This window comes from Etheostoma spectabile, chromosome 9 (assembly GCF_008692095.1).
Source record: "Etheostoma spectabile isolate EspeVRDwgs_2016 chromosome 9, UIUC_Espe_1.0, whole genome shotgun sequence".
In the NCBI taxonomy this organism is placed as follows: Eukaryota; Metazoa; Chordata; class Actinopteri; order Perciformes; family Percidae; genus Etheostoma; species Etheostoma spectabile.
Window position 1 is genome coordinate 27342861 of NC_045741.1, and position 21797 is coordinate 27364657.

Genomic DNA, 21797 nt, shown 5'->3' on the forward strand with positions numbered 1-21797 from the left:
CAAGATCTGTGTCATGGGAGTGCAGTCATAAATAATATTGCATTCCGACACCTTTTGGTCTGCAATATAATGGGAGAACTGTGTGCATGTGTCTGTAATCGGTGTGTCTGACCTGATACTGCATTTGGATGAACGGCCTATCCGTTTAGGAAAAGCTGCCGTTTTGAAAATTCTTGTAGACAGGGACTGAAACAGTACGGCCGCTGTGGAAAAACCGTGACGGGGCTGTAGTGTTGCGTTTGGGTCCGGCTCTGTAAGCATGTGTTGCATTCTAGGGGTGGGAAAAATGAATCTATTCTTGGATGCATTGCGATTCTCTCTAGAACGATGCAATGCTTGCTTCTGATAAGTTTGTTTATTTTTATTTAAGTTACTGACGCCAGATCTAGAAATTTAGAAACCAGTGACTGAAAGAGGATGGGATAATGGACAACAACTTAAAGATTAGGCAAGAGTGCAGAAAAAAAACAAATAGCCAAAAGGAAGAAAAAAAAAAAAAAAGTGTTTTGTATATATGTACACATGATCTAATAAGGCATACATCAAATAATCAGGCACATAAAGGCTGTTGATCTACTTTATCACTTTACATTTGACCAGCTCATGTTTCATGTTCTAAGAAGCCAATTCTCCACCTTTAAACATGACGGAGCCTCTGGCATGGACGATCACTGATCACTTCACAAGCATGTTTAGGGCTTGAGCATGGAAAGACTACAAAATAAAAACATTTCATTCAAACTGGTGTGTGACAAATCCTGTGTGTACAAAATAGAAACTCAAATTGATATGTATATATTTTTTAAATCACACATGGAAATAAAATCATTTGTATCAAATTGCGGGTTGAGTTTATTGTTACATCCCTTCTGACCACCTCTGGTTATTAAGGTAAAGTTTTTCTAAAAAAAGTTCTTTTAAGCATATATTTAATTGGCGGTAAACCCGGCTACTGCACAGAGGCTCTGTGACTCTAAACTCAACTATCAAAGTAATATTTTACCCTATCAAATAGTTCAGTAGGTAATTAAACATAATGGAATTGTCAGTGATTGTGCAGAATGACAACTAATCTGCCAGGGAAGACATTGTGTTAATCAGTGAGCGGTGGTGGCAGGGAGGCAGTACAACATTGGTGTTCTCATGAGATTAATGGATTTCCACAGGGCAACAGGTGAGGCCAGATTAAGCCCCTCAAGGTACCACATACACACAGCTATTATTGTTTTAGGGAAGCAACACAAGGATGAAGACATTAAAAGAAGGCAAACATGCATATGAAAATCGACATCACCTCTAAATGGCTACACTTGGAGTTCAGAGATTAAGGCTTACTTGCACGGAGTGGCAAGTGACACATGAGGCTTAGTGTTGAGCCGAGAGTCAGGTGGTACGCGTTTGTGTGACACTACACCACACATGTGTACCCTTTCAGACAGTGCAGTTTTTACTGCTCATGTACTGTACCTTCTGAAGCTCGTCAAAAGAAAGACTTCTAGATTTATTTATTTATTTTTTGGTTCAACTTGTAAGCAACGGTTTCCCGTACACTTAAACAGTTCTCTCTCTCTCTCTCTGGGGACAGATAGTTCTGGATTGTGTGCTAAATATAGCATGGTTCTTCAGTGCAAATGGATGTGATGATGACAGATATATTTGTGGAATCACATCCCCACTTATACTTGTATGCTCTCATTCTGTGGCTGAAACATTAAACGTCTCTGATGGTGTGTCAGGAGAATACTGTTCATTGTTTTGAAAAGGTTGAATTAGTTTGAAGTTGAACTTATGATGCTGACTCACCAAGCAGATGGCAGAGAACTAGTGGCGACGATAGCTTACTATGGCGTCGCATCACATTGCTTGTGTCCTGGCCAGAAAGTAGCTCTTAAACACACCACAAAGACTAGCATGTATGTTTTTAGCCTGCGCAGGAGGAAATTACTTCATGCCAGCAGGCGGCAGTAATCTATTCATCACTGAAAACGGGAAACTGGATATGTAAACCGTTGCTACATACGCCAAAACAGTCTTTACCTGAAATTAGCCAGGAGCAGCACGAAGCCTACCGTCCTTCTTCACTCCTGCCAGGGCAACAGCGGACACTGGGACACTGGGACACTTGGAGATGGCTAACTAGTTGGCTAATATGTTAAAGAGAAACAACTTTGCAGCCGTGGTTCAGCTTGAGCATGGTGGCCATTATAAGTTTTGTAGTGGAAACGTGATTGATCAGATGCCCTGTGAGTAGATCTCTGGTCAGGGCCCCCGACCAGTGCCTTTTAGGGTTAGGTCTTACTCCATTTTAAGTAATGTTTTATAAGTCAACAGAGTAATGAGACTATTTTCAGTTCCTGTATCACACTCATTTAGTGTCTCCTTGGGCTGCGGTTGAATAGGCAAATTTGCTTACTAAGTTTCCTAACGGAGAGAAATGACCCTGAAGTAGTTATGTGGCTGCCATAAGAGCCGTTTGAGATGTAAAAATTAAAATGAAAAGGAAAAGTGCATTATTGCTTCGTTTTGTTACCACATTTAGCATAGGACACACTGGGCCATCCTTTACAAAAGGAAAGGAGATAATGCCATCCCACATGTTAAAATTTTAAAGCGACACATTACCATTTCACGTTCATAATTAACATATAGTGCACGGGAGCACCATAATCCTGTAAGCACCATGTGTGCATTTTATTTTCAGTGAGACATTGCATCACATCTAATAGGCCTAATAAGGCATGTCCTTTATGGGACTGTTTGAGTAGTTTAATGAACCGGGTAATGTGAGAACTTTACTCTCCTCCAACATGTGACATGACACTATGTGCCAAACATTAGTTTATTTATAGCCCAGAGTAAAGTCTGAAACAAGTTACCTGTTTGTCCCATGGCTTATTTCAATGCATACAGTATGTTTTGTTTAAAAACACACTACAGATATGACTACATTATTATGACCATGTATAAAAGTAGGAATATTATGTGAGACTGCGCAAATCTGCTCCGATGGCATTAAAATAAATTACCTGAAACACTCCACCCACACCAACCCAAATAAGCTAATTGCCCCCTTTCTGTAGTGTAGGTATAGGCTGTATAGGCTACTGCTTTTAGATGATGCGTTGTAGTGATGTATACGTGTTTCTTCAAAGATTTATTGTAATAATGAGTAACTGTAAATGTTTCCATGCACCCAGTAATGTCACTGTAGCTGATATCGTGGGACATTTTTAAACTGCAAAACTAATTAGAAAGTTGACAAAGAAAACCTAACTCCACTTTTAACTCATGAAGTAATCGACGGAGTGGCGTTGTTGACTGCTGGAGCAGACGGCTTTTTTTCTAAAAAAAGTTCTTTTAAGCATATATTTAATTGGCGGTAAACCCGGCTGCTGCACAGAGGCTCTGTGACTCTAAACTCAACTATCAAAGTAATATCAAAGTAATTCCTCTGCTCTGTTTACAATTTAGAGAATATTGTCCCTAGTAATAATGTATTTCTGTCACCCACCCGCAACCATCTAACCCTTATAACATAAAATATGTAGCCTACAGTAGATTCGTAGTTCTGACGTGTTCTGATTTTCTTGCATACACGTAACAATTATTTTCATCCAACTTCTTTTATTTGCTGAACACCTTTTCATACAAGAAACAGCCAACAGCGCAGTGTTTTATAATAACGAAAGACATGCGGTGGGTGCTTCACATGAAACAACATAATTATTGCAGAATAAGAAGGGTAAGTGAAGTAAAATGTACACAGTTGTTCACGTTTTATTAAGCCTGCGTGAAACCTCACGTTTAGAAGGCACAGGACGTAGTATCCAGATGCACTGGCAGACCCACGACAATAACATCCGCCGTCGCATGATTACAGCTGGGTGGAAGGGCAGTCGCATTCCCCTCGCACCACGGTTGTCTTATCCAATTCCTTTTTAAATTCTCCCTCACACCTTTCCTTGACCTCATGGCATTTACCATCGAGGAGGTGATTTTACTTTTCAACCACAGCCATGGTCAGTGTTTAACTTTAATCAAGGAAACTGGCTGCAACAGGCATGAGAGCAGCGCATGGTGGTGCGGATGGTCCGCATAGATCCGCTCTACAAGTGTAAAAATAGGACCGTCTTCGACCCTTTTTTATACAGAAATTACTCAAGTGTCATTATTTCTTTTAAATGAAACTACCGATATACAGGAAACAACTTAATGATTGTGAACGAGCGCATTGGCTGTTTTTTTTTTTTTTTCTCTTTCCTTCAGTTCTCTCATTCTTTTACCTCATCTGCTGTGAGCGCTGTTTGGGGGAGAAAAAATCCTAGGGGAAACACTGCTTTGTGTACACACACACACACACACACACACACACACACACATCCCACACACACACATGCGCCTAACGCTTTTAGGGTGGGCATCTTGTTTACATCAAAGCCAGACTCTTAGTCAATGGGAGTCTAAGAGAGGGGCTCTGTTTATAAGCTGTGGATGGGGCCTGGCACTGCCATGTGGCACTGGGCAGCCGCCAGCTACAATAACGCCACAGTGAACCGGGAAGGAGGGGAGAAGCAGACATTGCAAATGGATTAGGAGAAAGCTACAGCTAGCTTCTCCCTTCTGACCTCTACAATTCTTGAAAATTTGTCAAAGTCCGTTATTTAGCAAGAAAATGTTAGTGCCGATTTTCCAATTTAGTGTTGCGAATATCGATATTAATTTCAATATATTTAAACATGTAAAATTACCAAACGTATCAAAATAGATTCATAACAAGTTTTCTTACAACATACAAGCTTTGTTTCAACTGACTGGACTGGTGTAACATACATGAATGAATGAATGAATGGATGAATGAATGAATAAGGACCATGTCTACAGAACAGGACATGTTGGACTGATTGGACAGTATAAAATAAATTAAGAGAACAGGACACAACTTTTTTTTTTTTTTTTTTTTTCTCTCTGATTTGTTCTGTTTCTATTTCTTCCCTTACACTGTCACTCTGTTGAAATATGCACACACATGGCGCGCTACATAGGGTTTGTCATATAGTGGCCCCATGCGCTAACGTGTGCTGGTTGCACGGTAACTGGCCAGTGAAACAAGTTTCAAACGGACTAAATCAAACACAACTAAGCCACACAGTCAACGGATAGGACGCAGCGCTCCACAAAATAAACAAAATATGACATACTCATTGGACACTTTTGATATATTGCGATAACAACAATGAGGTGATATATATTGCACCCCTTGATATAATAATGGGCAACGTGATATTGTGATAACGATATTGAATCAATATATCTTGCATTTACTGATTTTCTGTGCTGCTTGATTTCTGGTTTCTTTGGATCCAGTACCTACTAGTGGTACTAGTGAGCTACTGTAGAATGAAACTCAGCAAAACTCTGGGTCGTCGTTGACAAGCAATGACGTAGTTTAAGAGATAACAGAACTATAATAAGTTTGTGTTTGTGCTAGCTCTTACTAACACACTGTATGTGGTCTCTCTCTCTGTGTAGGTGCTGATGACTGGGATGTAGCTATGTGTGTATCCTGACGGATTTTGACTCTAATCTTTACCTGGAGTCCACCCGTCTCTTCCCGCCCCTGCTTGCCTGTAATACAGTCAGCCATGCCGGATGCAGCTGAATAACGAGTAGCATCGGGGTGGGGGGTGGGGGGGAAACAAGTTTTTCTAAACTCTCATCAGAAAGGCTGCCATGTTTTTTGTGGTAGAATGAGAAACTAAGTGCGGGAAAAGTGGAAAGAAAGTGAGACTGAAGTGGCCAAAGTGACAGAAAAGAAGAGCCATCCTATTAGTAGGTTGGCAGCAGCCGAGGCAGCCGGGCCCTGAGGATGACTAGCCTGTTCAAGCGCAGCAGCAGCAATGGAGGCTCCGGAAGCAGCGGAAGTGGCGGTGGGGGCAGCGGTGGGCAGGGGCAGCTCAACAACAGCAGGTCCAGCCGGCAGGTCCGACGCCTGGAGTTCAACCAGGCCATGGAGGACTTCAAGACCATGTTCCCCTCCATGGACTATGAGGTGATTGAGTGCGTCCTGCGCTCCAATAACGGGGCGGTGGACGCTACGATCGACCAGCTGCTCCAGATGAGCATTGATGGACAGGGCTCCGATGACAGTTCAGACTCTGATGACAGCATCCCAGCAGAGGTCAGTGGAAAGTAGTTCTCCGTGATATGGAGAAAAGCAGATATCACAAGAACGGGACCAAATATATCAGTATTGCGACGATAATGTAGGGTTGACAATTGGTGCTTTCACAACATATTTTCACAATGAAATAATCCTCAATGTGGATCCAATGACTAAGGTAAATATTAGGATAGTTAGTCTGGTAACTTCAGAAAATTACATCTTTTTACTGTAATGCAGCCTTTAAAACCAGGAAAAGACAACATTTATTACATATTACGATATCCAAAAACTAAGACAATATCTAGTCTCCTTCATCGATATAATGATATATTGCCCAGCCTTAACTGAAAGGGTCCTAGAGCACCAACACCACAGGGGAATTTAATGCAAGCCCAGCTTGATTAGGTGATTGACCATATTAACCAAACCCCATATTTCAATTATTACCGGTAGGTTCCCAGACAGAAACAGTTTGAGATGGATAAAAATTCAAATACCCAGTGGTGACAGTCCTTAAATGTTAAGTCGGAAAACTTTACGGAAAGTCATGGACGTGGAGCTCTGGCTCATAGCATACGATCTCAACAATCTTTGGTATGTATAAACCTTTTTTAAATCTCTTTTAAAACCGTTTTTTTTTAACAACAAATGTAAACCACAAAGTGAACAATTTGTCAAGTCAAACTTAAAATTTCAGTTGGTGCCCAATCACATGAACACGAGAAGTTGCTACATTCAATGAGCTAATGGAAAAAACGTTTTTGCAATTTTCTGCAGATTAAAACAGGCTGGTGTAATTTTTAGAGTTCCTTCTGTTCTCCTAGTATTGTGTAACATGCGTGATGTCATACATTACCTGGATTGATAAATAGTCTGCTGGTTCTTCAGTCACAGGTCAATGACCCACAGCTTCATGACCTGCTGGAGGTTATGCTGACCCAAGCAGTAATTGATTTAGAAAAAACTGAATTTGATCCCAAGCTAAGCATTAAACTATATAATGTATTTCCTAACGGCCTTTCTGTATTCATAACAGACAATCAAAACACTCAGGCATGAAAACGCTTTCAGCTTTTTGAGCTTGTGTGTGCTGTAGGGCTGATTAATCACAATGTCCAAACATTTAAATTCAAAATATGGAATCAAAGTGGAATTCTTTTTAAATTCAAGTGTGTGTACAACAAGGCGTGTGTTGGGCTGTCTGTTTCTTTCTAGATTCTGGAGAGAACCCTGGAACCTGACAGCTCAGACGAGGAACCGCCTCCAGTCTACTCTCCGCCAACATACGATATGCACATTTATGACAGGAAATACCCAGAAGCCCCTCCAACACCCCCGCCAAGGTAAGAAGAAGGAGGGAGGGAGGGAGGGAGTGGACTCTTGCATAGATGGAGCTGAAGCCTTAGAGCCACTTTGAAGGCTTTTTGTTCTCTTTGGGTTTTATTTACCAAAGTAGTGTACCTCTGACTTTTATCAAATGGGTGGAGGGTTTGTAGGTGGTAACGGGTAATCTGGCCCTCCTACCAGTGCCTTAAGGTGTAGCACTCACTGCGGTGGTCCTTAGACGGTCCTGGGACAGTGCCGGTCTATCCATTTAATTTAAATGGGGGTAGTGCGTTTAGGCTGCAGGCCTGGGGTTGCAGGGAGGAGCGGAATAGAAACGTAGTGGAACGCGTGAAAACTTTAGACTGATTCAACTTTTGGAGAAACGCAACCTGACGTCACACATGCTGGGGCCGATCATGTAACCAGCAATCAGACTTGTCGGTCCGTTTTTTTTTTTTTAAGGCAGTTTCAGAGTCCTATACAGAAAACGGGAAACATCACTCCATCTATCGCTGCCAGGGGTTCGATTTCAGCTTGGGCCCTTTGCTGCCTTTCCTTAGACTTAGACTTAGACTTGGCTTTATTAATCTCTTTGGGATGACTCCTGCAAGGAAATTAAAGTTACCAGCGTCTGTTACAGCATGAAGGAGAAAAAAAGAGGAATACAATTCAGAAAACACAATGCTATAATTAATGCACAGTCCTGTCTCTCTCAAAGCCATTACTACCTAATTATGCAGAAAAATTATCTTTGCCTTCTTCCTTTTTAATGGGCTGCCTCCAACCCCTCGTCCCATGGCATTGTACACTCGACCAGCAGCACTGATGTTGTGGACGCAGCCCACAGCACCATGTTTGACTGTAGTGTGGTGCTACAGATTTCTCCTGGAAAATGGAGCTGCCTGCCTAGCTACACCTTGATTCTCTACTCCACCCATGGTGACAGGTGGTGCTGGTGTCCTGCTGACGGTATCTGCAGATTCCTCTTTCCTGAGGAAGTGAATCCTATCAAAGTGTACCTTGACTGTTTATCTAATGAGCAAGTGGCACCTCCATATATAGATCTATCTATCTATCTATGCTGAATTGGCTGATGGTCTTGGAGCTCCGCTCTTTTGGACTAGAGTGCGGATTGGGCCGGATTTTTCTGTCCGAGCCCGGCCCGCGTCCGACAGAGCAGTAACCGAACCCGACCCAGGCCCGACAGGCATTAAGATATTTCTGTCCGAGCCCGACCCTAGCCCGACACAGTTAAAATCGCATTTGTTTCTCATACTAATGACACATGTACGTTTGTTTGTGTGGAAAGCCCGCTTTTATTAAGCAATTGTAGGAAGGCATTCGGAAATGTCAACAGATGAGCGCATCAATGCACACGGGGCAACAAGCGCCATTACCTACATAATAAGCTGTTTTAAATTCAAAATGTCCAATGCCTTATCGCGCTGATGTGACCGAGCCCGACCCGAACCCTAGCATCCTTTCTAAAAATCTGTTTGAACCCGGCCCGGCCCGTCGGGTCCCGTCGGGCTCGGGTCGGGTATCCATCGTCTATTTTGGACGTATAGACCTTTTGAGCTAATGGGGATGCTAGATGAAAAGTGAGGGGAACAATTCATGGATTGCATTAAATATGAACCATGGCTGTGCCAAATTCTGTACCAATTCTTTAAGTAGTTTTGCGATTAGGATTCACCCAGAGCCCTGCGCGGGACTGCTGCTGGATATCTGACTACCTCCCGCAATGTGTGTGAGTGTTTGACTCCTGCGGTGCATGTCTACTCAGCACATTAGTGTCTGTGAGCTGCCCAGCCTGCAGGTGCTATACATCCAGCAGTGCCTCTAGAAAGTCCCTGAGGGTCATTAAAGACTCAATACACCCACACAACAGCCTACTCTACAAGGTATTTGTGAACTCTATTGTCGAGCTCGCCGCAACAGGTGTGTGGGTGTGTGTGTGGGTGTGGGTGTGTGGGTGTGTGTGGCGGCAAATACACAGATGTATTCTGGGTCGGGCTCAGGCATGCTTTGAACTCATTGTGTCTCTTCATACGTTCGTTTTTTTTCTGTTGATGAAATATGGGAATAGATGTTCCCTTTCTCTGACCACCCTATGTGATTTTGTGAGTGGGCAATTTAAAGGATGTAAATAATTAAAAGAAGTTTGAGAAAGGTAGAGGTAAGTTGATAATGTACCTAATGCAGTTGGTAAAGTTACTAATGTGTCCTGTTCCTCTATTGGCTCACATAGATTTGAAGCCCAGCCACCTCCAGGTCACCAGCAGGTCAGAAGCTACCGGAACTGGAATCCTCCTCTGCTCGGAAATCTCCCAGACGATTTTTTGCGGATCCTGCCACAGCAGTTGGAAAGTATTAAGGTAAAAATGTCAGCATACAGATGTTAAATGTGTCCATTTGGTTTCTTAGTCCCTCTTAAAAATGTACTTAAATCTTCATTTTGTAACAAGGCAGAAAATATCCATTTACATTATAAAATACAGTATTGCAGGCAGCGTTGGTTCCAAACCAAGTGCGTTATAAACCGAAACATGAGCTGGCCAAAATGCATATGCCAAGGCTTCGGCAGCGACATTAACAAAAGTGGATTATTAAACAAATGACGGCCAGCCAATGGTTATTGACCTACAGTAAGGGCTTTCATTGCAGTTTAAAAACTTTGCTATCTTGCCTTATCAATCACTGACTTTTAGTTAACAAACTGGCTCATCAGGCTTTCCCCCAGAAAAGTTGTTTAGCACGGTGGCAATCGTTCTTTCCGACAAGTATTTAAAAAGGCTATAAGACAGATTCCATGTGGCCCTACATTCAGTCAGTGCTAAACGCTTACTGGAGATTTGAAGATATGACTAGGTCTAAGTTTCCAGCCAAGCCATAAAAAAACTGTAGTTCAAAAAAAATATAATTCCCAGTGGCTGAAGCCCAGTGGGGGGCAACTGAGGCCCGGGGGGGCCACCAGGTTTGCAGATCCCTGGGGGAAAGCCAGCTCATTTATTACCAATAGGTCATTTGGGTCCTGTAGCAGGGTCTTGTAAAAATTTAAGTAAGAGCTCTGTTTTGCTGTGGAAGGTTAGAGGACTGTTTCTATTTACACAAAATAAAGTGAAATACTTTATTGGACAGTATTAACATAACCATGACATGAAAGCCCTTGCTGGATTACCATAGAGCTGTTTGGAGCAGATGGTGAACAGTGGTTTCTGCTGTAAATGGTATGGCCCTTTGGGATGGACATTGGCCTTTTTTACTTCGTAAACCTATAACGTGCACAGAAAAGATATGTAGCACCATAAAGGAAAGGGAGGGAAAAGCCAGAAAGCATAAAATGAGCACTTTAAACAATAATGTACAGTACCTTTTGACAAAATGAGTGCAGACAAGATTTGCTTTAAGTACACTACGTATTGGAACTATAGTTTAGGTGTAACCCCCCCAATCTCGCTGTAAATTAGGCCTTTGTCTAGTATAGGTGTTGTTTTTTTTTATTTTATTTTTTTTTTACTTTGGACAGGGCCAAGCCAGCTGTTTCCTCTGCCTCCAGTCTTAATGCTAATCTAGGCTAACTACATGCTGACTTCAGCTCTGTATTTAACACACAGACGTGAGATTGATGTTCATCTTTTCATCTAACTCTGAAAGACGGGAACATTTTCCAAAATGTTCACAAATGTCGTCCTGATGCTAACCAATCCCATTTCCTGTCTTTGCCTCAGCAGAGCTCCCAGAGCAGTCTTTCCCAGCCTTCATCCTCATCGTCTTCCTCCGTTTCTTCAATAAGCCAGTGGACCGCACCGTCTTGTCCTCTGTCAGGAGCCGCAGGGTCCACCGAAGGTCCCGGTTTGACAAGCGGAGCTACCGAGCAAGACAAGAAGCTGAAGCAGTATCTGGATGACGAGCGCATCGCCCTGTTCCTGCAGAACGAGGAGTTTATGAGAGAGCTGCAGCGCAACCGCGAGTTCCTCATGGCCTTGGAGAGAGGTAGGACTGTGGACAGTTGTTCATTTCACACAGATTTTCTGCTTATAATGTCGGCGTGAAGGTGGTGGATAACAGTCACTGGAAATAATACCTAGAATGGAAACACTGGGTTGTGAGATACTTGACAGATATTATTGAGATCTTCTTTTATAAGGTTGCTGTCCTGAATGGTTCCCTGGGGAGTTTTTGACCTGCACACTGCACGCTCCTACTAGGCCTGTAACAATTATTACATAATTGTTATTGTCAAGTGTTTTACATAATTACCAATTTTTGTTTAACCACAATGAATTGCTAACATTAGCTAAGGTCTTAAGGGTTATTACTGGAAAATTGTTTTTGTTTAGCTATGCCAACTTGTAATTATAAAAGTGGTTATTTGTTGGAATATATATATATATATATATATATATATATATATAGATAGATATTATGGCATGCCGTTTAGGAAATATATATATGAAGTTTATCATCTGAATATATGGAATGGAAAGTCGGAATAATGAATAAAGTTCCTGAATATGAATAAGTTCTGAATATATGGAATGAAGCGTAGGATCTGAATATGGAATGAAGTGATATATGGAATGAAGTCTGAATATTATGGAATGAAGTCTGAATATATGAATGAAGTCTGAAATATATGGAAGAGTTGATATAGAATGAGTGAATATATGGATGAAAGTTGGAATCATTGAATGAAAGTCTGAATACTGGATAAAGTCTGAATATATGGAATAAAGTCTGAATTATGGAATGGAAGTCTGAATATATGGAATGAAGTCTGAATATATGGAATGAAAGTCTGAATATATGGAATGAAAGTTGGAATACATTGAAATGAAAGTCGAAATATGAATAAAGTCTGAATATATGGAATGAAAGTCTGATATATGGAATGAAAGTCTGAAATAGGAATGAAAGTCTGATATATGGAATTGAATAGTCTGGAATATATGGAAGAAAGTCTGAATATATGGAATGAAAGTTCGAATATAGGGAATGAAAGTCGAATATATGAATGAAAGTCTGAATATATGGAATGAAAGTCTTAATCTGGAATGAAAGCTGACGTCATTACGGCGCTGGCGCCATCTGTGTTGGGGCTGATAATCGGATGTAACAAATGTGGACGTATGAGTGAATCGGCTAGGAATCTAGGTCAGCTATTTTGAGCAATGAAGAGATATTAACACTCTGGCAAAAGCATGTACGGGCCAAAATAGGAACGTATCCAGTGCCCACCACCATAGCTTCAGTTGAAGGTACTGTCTGCCGACATCTCCCAAGAGACTCATAAATTCCTTCAAGACATGATGCATAAGTTCGTTCGGCAAGTTTTGGAACAGGATGCTTATAAGCACTAAGAAGTCGAATAATGGAATATGATCTCAAGGTGACAGCTATCTAATTCAAACTGTTGTGTCGTTTGGAGGTAGACAGTTGTTGCAAAAAAACCCTGCCAGTTCAACAAGTATGGGACTATTTCAGCGATGCCAATTTGTAAAATCCAGTGAATTCAGAAAGTCCCTTTGGTAAATTCTGTAAAGTATTCTTTCTGAGACTTTCATTCATGATTCCAATTTCATTCAATATTCAGACTTCATTCATATTTCAGAATCATTCCATATATCAGACTTTAATCATATTTTCAGACTCAGTCCAATATCGACTTCATTACATTATTCAGGACTTTCATTCAATATATTCAGACTTTCATTCCTATATTCAGAATTTCATTCCATATATTCAGACTTCATCCTATATTCAGACTCATTCAAATTCAGACCCATAATTCCCAACTATCAGATTAGTACAGATTCAGACCTCATATTCACCATCTATTCAGACTTTCATTACATATATTCAGATGGATAAACTTCATACTATATATTTATTTCCTAAACGGCAGCCAAAATAATATATATAAATATATATATAGATATATATATATATATATATATATATATATAATATATATAATATTATATATATATATATATATATATAATATGATAAATAGACGTGGTTTACGTCATAGGCAGTTTTTTAACCAAAAAATGTATCCGGAATTCATTCAAAACTTAATGTTGCAAAAGTAAATATTAACAAATGAATGAAAGAGACTATTACATGTTAATCACAATATTTCTGAGGCAATTAATTATACAGCAACAAGCTCTAGCTCCTCCCAAGGTTTTCACACTATTCCACTGATCTATAGGTGTGTGCTGAGATAAGCTGCACTGTGCCAGCATAGCTGGAAGAAGACTGCAAGCTAGTGAACATAAACTTACCAATGCTGGATTTAAAATTAAAATAAACAGCTTTGCAAATGTTTGGTGAGGAAGGAAATACAGTTGAAGCATAGTGGGTAGTTTCTGTCTCCCCCATGACAAAATTTTAAGTAATGACAAAAAATCCACATGCGCGTCCACAGGATACAAGCCTTCCGTGATAGCGCCCGGCCCTCCACAAATAACTTTTGTTTACAAGAAAACCCACAGGGCACCTTTTTTTTTTTTTTTTTTTTTTTTTATGTGCTTTTATTGCCATAATTTGCCTTGATGCTTAAGTCCTACGCTTGTCTCTTTGGAATAATTGTTTTGTCTAAGTAATGAAACTTTAAATGTAGGACTACAAACCACATGCAGGGTTCGACATTTAGCATGGCCTGATGGCGTGTGGCCACAAAAGGTTACTCCGTGGTCCCCCAATATCCCCCGTAGGTGTGATCGGGTCTCTGAGAATGAGACCGGAGAATGTAGCGTTTCTTGTAGCTCAATGGCGCTATCAGGAATGACACTGTTAACTATGTTTCCATGGAAATCATGATGTTGCAGTCCATAATTCGTTTTATGAACGGTGATCCCCAGCCAATCCATTTCGTTTGCCGAAGATCCTAAATTGGCGAGGGAAATGCTCTCCCCCCCGCCTTTTAACTCTCTTGTTCACTAAATTTTTAGTTTGAATACTGTCCATAGTTTTTGATCAAATATAGTGCTTTTTTCTAAAAAGGTTTAGTTCTTCATTTCCAGTTATGAACAACACAGTTTATGCAGCAATCAACGGCCTAGAGGCTTCAAATAAAATCCCTCCCACCTTCCACCCGTCCCACCCCCAAATATCCAAATATAACCCTTTTTACTTCCCTAAAACCAACTAATGCTTGTGTGTTTTGAGTGTCGCGAGCTCCTCTCTCTCTGGTTCGCTCATCACTCAATCTTTCACACACTGGCTGGGAAACCGTTATGCTGTGTGTAATGTTTAATCACCTACTGTAATAAAATACTTGTTTTCAATTATCATAAAAATGATATGTTATTCTGTTAGTTTTTATATATTGAGGTGTCCCAGTGGCTGTGTTAAGTTTTAGATTGCTGGTGTTTATTTTTTTTATATCTTTTGCTTTTCTTTACTTGGACAAAATGAATTCCATGTCTCCATTTTTTTCATACTCTTACATCCTTCAGCGTATGACCAGGGCCCTTGCTTCCATTGTTTTAGTATTTTTTGAGCAGGTTTTTTTTACCCGGGTTTTTAGGGCGCATAAGTGCAAATGACGCTAACCCTCTTCCAGCGCTAAATCCCCATTAATAATTATTGGCGTTTATTATTTGTATTATCATAGACGTCAATAACGAGATGTCATCGTCAACTCAGTATTTCGATGTCAGGAATGTTATTTTATTGATGATTTGACTTGTTTCCAGTGAGAGATTTTTATTTTATAATTTGCTGTTGAAAAGTTACTGTTGCTGCTCTAAAAACATAATTTAGCCTAGTTCTTTTTACAATATTCAATTATAGTCCCGTTCTGAATTTAAAGACAACCAGGCCGACATAGGAAACGCATGGCTAAAATGCACATTTCATCATCCATCTAAAGTAGAGCTCAACGATTTTGAGAAATTAATGTGATTGAATTTCAATTCATGTTTTTTTTATTTATTTAGCTAAAATAAATAAAGTTCAATATTCAGTATGTTACAGATAAAACCCATTGCTCTATATTATGCAAGGATGAGAAATTGCAGCAATTAGTGTTTTTCTTTTAATAACAATATAAATAATGAACGAACAGTGAATATAATAAGGAAGAGGAATAAAACGTGTTAAACCAAATGTTACACAATTAGCTAATTACATTCTTTCAAATTTTCATTCAAAAACAGTTAATCGTTCAGCCCAAATCTAAAGTCATGGTTTGTGATCATAGATACTTATACATACATAGATAGATACTCGTACATACTACCTATTATTGCTAACGATAATCAGGCTTTTTCTGAGACAAGTCGATGATGCAACACTGCAAATTTTAAAAGTATGTTCCCCTGTCATTAGACACTGGACATGGAGGTTTATAAATCTGGGTATTTTACCATTTGTACCAGAGCTCATCACATCTTGATTCCGCACATCAGTGGTCATAACATCTGCTCTCTGTTTTTAGATCGCTTGAAGTATGAATCAAAGAAATCAAAGTCCAATCATTCATCTAGTATGGAGAATTCCACAGGTAGATATCACTCATCAAGCTTCCTCTGCCCAGCTATTTTGCACACTGAATTCTACTGAAGGTCTGTGCATGTGTTTGTGTCTGTGCATTCACTGTGATATTTGTTGATTGTGTCAAGGAATTGTTCTCCCGACATCATACTATAATACTTGCTTCTACAGTTGATGTGTTTTGTGTGCCAGCACATGAGTGTACAGTGGGGCAGTGTTGCTGTGTCTGTGTGCAGGAGAACAGAACTCTGCAGCTTCGCTGGAGGCAGTGTCAGATGACGCCCTGTTCAGAGACAAACTCAAACACATGGGCAAATGTAAGTCTCCCCCGATTTTACAATCCAACGGATATTTCACAAATGATTGCGTTATCCTTTTTCAACAGGGTTCCCGTGGGGTCTTTCAAAGTCTTTAAGTCTTAAATTCAATATTCTAAAAATAAGTATTACATTTTGTTTACAAAGGTCTTAAATGACTGACTGACTGACTGACTGACTCTTGAATGTACAGTAATTCGACAGTACAGCTCTTGTTTACGTCAGTGTTTTTCTTTACGCTCTTGACCGTGGAGTGTGCGGGGACGTGGGGAGCACAACATGTGGATGTACTGTATAACAATAACAACAGCGCAACATGGTGTTTTTATCATAATTCCATCCATGGTGAGCAAGCTCTGGCCCCTAAATATCTAACCTCAGGCGAAAATCTATCAGTTGTCAGTAAAGAAAACAAAATGTCTCACACGTGCTACTAAGGAGCTAACATTTGCTCGTTGGTTAGAATGGGCTAAAGGTTCGGCCAGAGATGCGGACCAGTTGGCAGACGAGGCTGAGAGCAATGGGGCTGAGGTTAGCACAACAAGCAGAACAGCGTGCGAGTAAACCTGTTCAAGTCGTGAAACATTGCAAGCTCGGCTCGGGCTCTTGATTTGGGCTCGGCGCAAATCAGCCGGCTATGAGTGGATCTGAAGCAGATGAGCGAGCTGAGAGTAAAGAAAATCAATACAAAAAAGCTATTCTTTCACTTCTGAAATAAGTGTTCTACACATAGCCTAGCTAGGCTTACTGTAGGCTACTGGTTTGGTGTATAAATGTAATATGTTAAAATGCAATTAGGTTGAGAACAGAGTCTATTTAAAAAAAAAAAAAAAATCTTATTCCTAGCCATACTGACTCAAGTGATTCAACTGACTCACACAACCTGGTTCGGTTTAGTGAGTGACTCAGAATAACCCGAATCCTTAAAAGGAACCGGGTTAGGGAACAGGGAACTCTTTATTCCTGCTGCTTTTAAGCAGCCTTCAGACACAAAAGCAGAACAGGATGAAACAATCACTGAAGCAATTAGCATTAACATTGGTATATTAATTATATAATTGTATCTTGCAGAGTTGGAACTAATTGTGTCTGTTTTGTAGTTAATGACCTAGGAGGTTTTCTCTCTTCCAGCTACAAGAAAGAAGCTGTTTGAAATTGCCAGAACGTTCTCAGAAAAGACGAAGCGGAAAAAGTCAAAAAGGAGGATGCTCCTGAAGCACCATTCGTATCCTTTGCTTAACCTTGGTCACCCAATCTGGCTTAGAAATTTATTTGTTGTAAGATAGTGAAGTAGCCAGATCTTTAGTTACCACCATTGAATGCCATTTTACACTAGAACTGCTGGGCTCTTTAGGGGAACTATAACCACAAAGCCCGACGCGTCTGTGTCCTTCTGCATGGCTGATGGGCCATTAACGCGTCACCACTCTCAGCTACTACACAAACTCCCAGGCAGTTCTGTGCTGCTGTTTTGTTTTTTACCTTTTTGAAACTTTCTTGTGGCAAATGTAGAGGCAGTTATGTTTCCTGTTTCCTTGACGGGATTTTCACACCGTCTCAAAACACTCTGACAAGTCTGATCTCCGGTTACATGATTGGCCACCGTAGTGTGATGTTGGGGTTGTGTTTCTCCAAAAGTTGAGTTTGAGGGTCTCCCCCTGTGGAAAACCCAGCTGCAGCCTAAACGCACTGTCACCATTCAAAATGAATGGGAAGACCTGCGTTTTTGCCCAACCGTAGGACAACGGACGCAGGCTGTCTGAACGCATCCAGACTCTTAGTGGTATAAAATGTGCAGTTTTGTTATCTATTTTTAGAAAAAATATTTGAACCCACTGTTGTGTCTTACAGTTCCATATATATACACACACACACACACACACACACACACACACACACACACAAAGGTTTCTGAGAGGAACTACCGCAAAACTCATCTGGATGTGATGCTGTTTAATTTGTAGCTAGTGCATAGCCTGCAGCATAAAACTTAGAAGGCATAAAACTGAATGCTGACACATTGTGATCAATTTCAGCATTTTTATTTTAGCAAATAAACTTAATGGTAAATATAATGAATGATAACATTATCACACATTGTCGAAGGTAAGAACAAAAAGTCTCCTTTTATTTATATTTGTCTCTCGCTCTCTTTTTAGTTCAACAATCAACACACAACCTGCCATCTGATCACACACATCCACACCACACTATGAAAATAATACAATTTAGAAACCTTGGTGTTTTCTTCAAATAGTCACTTTAGTAACGGTTCTGATATTCTAGCGTGTAGTGCACACATGGGGCTGACACACCTTGGTGTCTACATATCTTGTGTTTATGTAGGCACTAGTATGATGATTCAAAGGGATCATAAATGCATGTTAGTGAGTTTCTATGTCCCATTCAGTGTCTCAATGTGCTGTACAGCCATCATGCAAATGCATCAATTTGGCTGAGTTCCAACATTAATCACTTTTTTAATTCCTATCATTATGACAATATAGGTATGTGCAGAATAGGTATTTAGGAAAAGTCAGGGCAGGAGGGAAATGGCATACACAATGACGGAATTTTTAAACCCCATGTTAATGACCTGGGCTATGATAGTTCTAGTGTTGGAGTGGGAATACTTTAATTCAGCAAATAAAGTATTTTGCTTCAATAATTCCAAGTGACATAGTAGTAAGTCAACTCAACATATGCTTGTCCTTCAAGAGTGAAACAACCAGACATAAGATGCATATTGTTTTGTCTGTGTGCTTTTTTTTTTTTTTTTTTTTTTTTTTTTTTTTTTTTTACTGCTGTTGAAACAAGGAAAATCCATATGGAGGAAAAAGATTTCCTCTGGGAATTAATTTACACCCTCAACGTCTTACGTTATCGACATAAAAACACTTCCATACTCCATGGATCAGCCTCCATAACAGATTTCTGTGAGTCCATACGTTGTGAGAGTGATCGGTCTTGCAGAGGCCAGGGTTTGGGTGTTCTTAACTAAGCTCCTCACCAGATTGGGCACCGCCAACTCTACAGCAAATCTCCTTGACGATGTAGATGGAAACCCCTGTGGTAAGAAGTGCATTTCACCCACACAATGGCAACCCTTTAGCTTGCTTTGTCATCATGTTACAGTGCAATGGGTCCAAATATTCCTTCAAACATCTCATCACTGGCCCATACATCAAAACATTGCCCCGTAGTGTTACTAATATTTTTGTGTGTTGGGGGGGGGGGGTGTTCCACTGGGTGTGTCTGTGCTGCGGACCCCTTCATGGTCTAAAGTTCTCTCCACCTCCTTTTGAGCTATTGATATTTTCAACAAATTTAAATAAACATAGCATAGTTGTTGGAGACCCACATATAATTGTGTTCATATGTTTTTGTGTGTTGTGTGTGTGTGTGTGTGTGTCCAGAGGATGGTCAGCCCAGAAGAGCAAACACTCAGGAAGAGAAAGAACAACGCAATGAGCCAGTAGTATGGTAAGGTACTCCAGTCATTCCAGGGTGGTCTATAAGTGAGTGCTGTTGTGAAGACTATGTTGTAACTAGGGCTGCACCATATGAGGAAAATATCTCCGGAACTGCGATTATTCTGACTGATATTGCAGTTGCGATATGATTCATGATACTGGTGCGAATAATCATTCTAATTCTCATTGAGGAAAATAAAAAATAGATTGGTGTCCTCTATGAGAGGACCTGTCCCAAACAAAGATGTTTCTTTAGTCTGGAAGATAGGGCTTGTAGGCCGGGATGTCTTGCAGCACCACAATACTTCATTCAGAATTGTTTGACATATATTTTGCCTTTTTAACTAATATTGCGCCCTTTCTGTAATTTGGATATTGCTCTAGTCCATGTTGCGATTTAATTTTGCAGCCCTAGTTGTAACTTAGGTATTTTAATCCGCCTGCATTGTGCTGGAAAGGCTCGGCGCACCATACAAACACAAATGTTTTGGTAAACTGCATCCAACTACCCTCAACATATGTAATCAATACATGACCTAGAAGAGGTTGCTGTCTTATCTTTTGGGTTAGAGTAGAAGGCTAAATCGAAGAGGGAACCGAGGAGTTTATTACATCGAACTGGGTCAGGAAAAAAGATTTCCCTGAGATCTGTCAGGAGGCAACAGTCTGGTGAAATAGCTAACTTCATGTTGTCTAAGCTTCAACGCTACTCTGTTTACTGTCATTAAGATAAGCAGTCTCTTCTTCTTCTTTTTTTTTCTTTTTATTAAAGGAGAATTCCGGTTGATTCCAACATGGAGCTCTGTTTGGAAATTTGGAGTGCTGTCAGAGAGAAAAGTGAAAACAATCTGTGCTGTCTATACCGTGTTATCCTCCTGCTAGTTTAAACACGTTTTTAGCCTCTAAACATGTTCAAAATGTCACTGCATTATGTAGAAACAGGCTGTGACCTGACACCACAGTGGCTGCAGCAGGTCAAAAGTTCAAGAGGCCGCTGTTGCTTAGTTACCAATGCACATAGCTCTTGAACTGAACTGCAGCTCTGCTGACTCCACTGTGGTGTCAGGTTACAGCCTGTTTCTACATAGTCATTACTAAGGACATAACAACAGCAAATGTTTTTTGTGGTGGAAAAAATACATTTTGGAATATTGGATTGTATGAGATCAACCATCGACTAGTGTGGAAACAGGATATATAAACAGAGGTATGGATTAACACAACTTTTATGCCTTTGTCACATCTACTGCAGTCAGATTCACTGTGTTCCCTCAGAAGGAATCTCTTCACATGGGTAGGCACTGGTAATGACATTTTGAACATGTTAAGCGGCTAAAACACATTTATAACTTGCCCTGTTTGAGCCTGTTGGGTGCTAACTCTAACAGGAGGATAACACGGTGTAGACAGCACCCATTGTTTTAGTTTTTTCTCTCTACTGACAGCACTCCAAATTTTCAAACAGAGCTACGTGTTGGAATAGACTGGAGGAGTTTTGGGATCCTTCAGTCAAAATAGACTTGACCCTCCCTTCACCAGCAATACATTTTTCTACAGTATGACCGTCCAAAATGATTGGGGGAGGAAAAAGGCATGACCCTCCCCAATAATGCATTCATGCTTTCTGTTTTGGTTTGGCAAAGACGTACAGACAACCACTGTTTTACAGCCGTAACACGCACGTCTTAACTTCTGCTTTCTCATCATACACATCATACTCTACTGTTATCAATTCAATTCAATTTTATTTATAGTATCAATTCATAACAAGAGTTATCTCAAGACACTTTACAGATAGACCACACTCCAGAATTTACAAGGACCCAACAGTTCTAGTAGTTTCCTCCAGAGCAAGCAACAGTGCGACAGTGGCGAGGAAAAACTTCCTTTTAGGCAGAAACCTCGGACAGACCCAGGCTCTTGGTAGGCGGCGTCTGACGGGCCGGTTGGGGTTAGAATGAATGGGTTACTGTTATGGCGGCCATTTCAGTAGATTTACCACTAACATTG

General features: G+C 40.4%; 1 protein-coding gene and 2 long non-coding RNA genes across 6 annotated transcripts in view; 2 read left to right on the forward strand and 1 right to left on the reverse strand.

The window, feature by feature from the left end:
* The window catches only part of LOC116695664 (uncharacterized), an 813105-nt gene that overhangs the window by 387084 nt on the left and 404224 nt on the right, over nucleotides 1-21797 (forward strand). The window lies entirely within an intron of this gene.
* The window catches only part of LOC116695624 (CUE domain-containing protein 1), a 29809-nt gene that overhangs the window by 3369 nt on the left and 4643 nt on the right, over nucleotides 1-21797 (forward strand). For 3 of the 4 annotated variants that reach the window (XR_004333503.1, XM_032526028.1, XM_032526030.1), the window contains exons 2-10: nucleotides 5530-6178; nucleotides 7379-7506; nucleotides 9741-9867; nucleotides 11221-11485; nucleotides 15942-16007; nucleotides 16234-16314; nucleotides 17446-17539; nucleotides 19328-19386; nucleotides 19731-19797. Coding sequence is in view for 3 of the 4 variants with exons in the window: in XM_032526028.1 (XP_032381919.1) it covers nucleotides 5867-6178; nucleotides 7379-7506; nucleotides 9741-9867; nucleotides 11221-11485; nucleotides 15942-16007; nucleotides 16234-16314; nucleotides 17446-17539; nucleotides 19328-19386; nucleotides 19731-19797 (1199 nt within the window). In the remaining variant the exon portion in view is untranslated. The remainder of the gene's footprint in view (nucleotides 1-5529; nucleotides 6179-7378; nucleotides 7507-9740; nucleotides 9868-11220; nucleotides 11486-15941; nucleotides 16008-16233; nucleotides 16315-17445; nucleotides 17540-19327; nucleotides 19387-19730; nucleotides 19798-21797) is intronic. The other variant, XM_032526031.1, reaches the window with a different exon arrangement.
* LOC116695677 (uncharacterized) overlaps nucleotides 7201-21797 on the reverse strand; it is a 30421-nt gene continuing 15824 nt past the window's right edge. The window contains exon 4 of the long non-coding RNA XR_004333526.1: nucleotides 7201-7211. This is a non-coding gene — a long non-coding RNA (uncharacterized LOC116695677). The remainder of the gene's footprint in view (nucleotides 7212-21797) is intronic.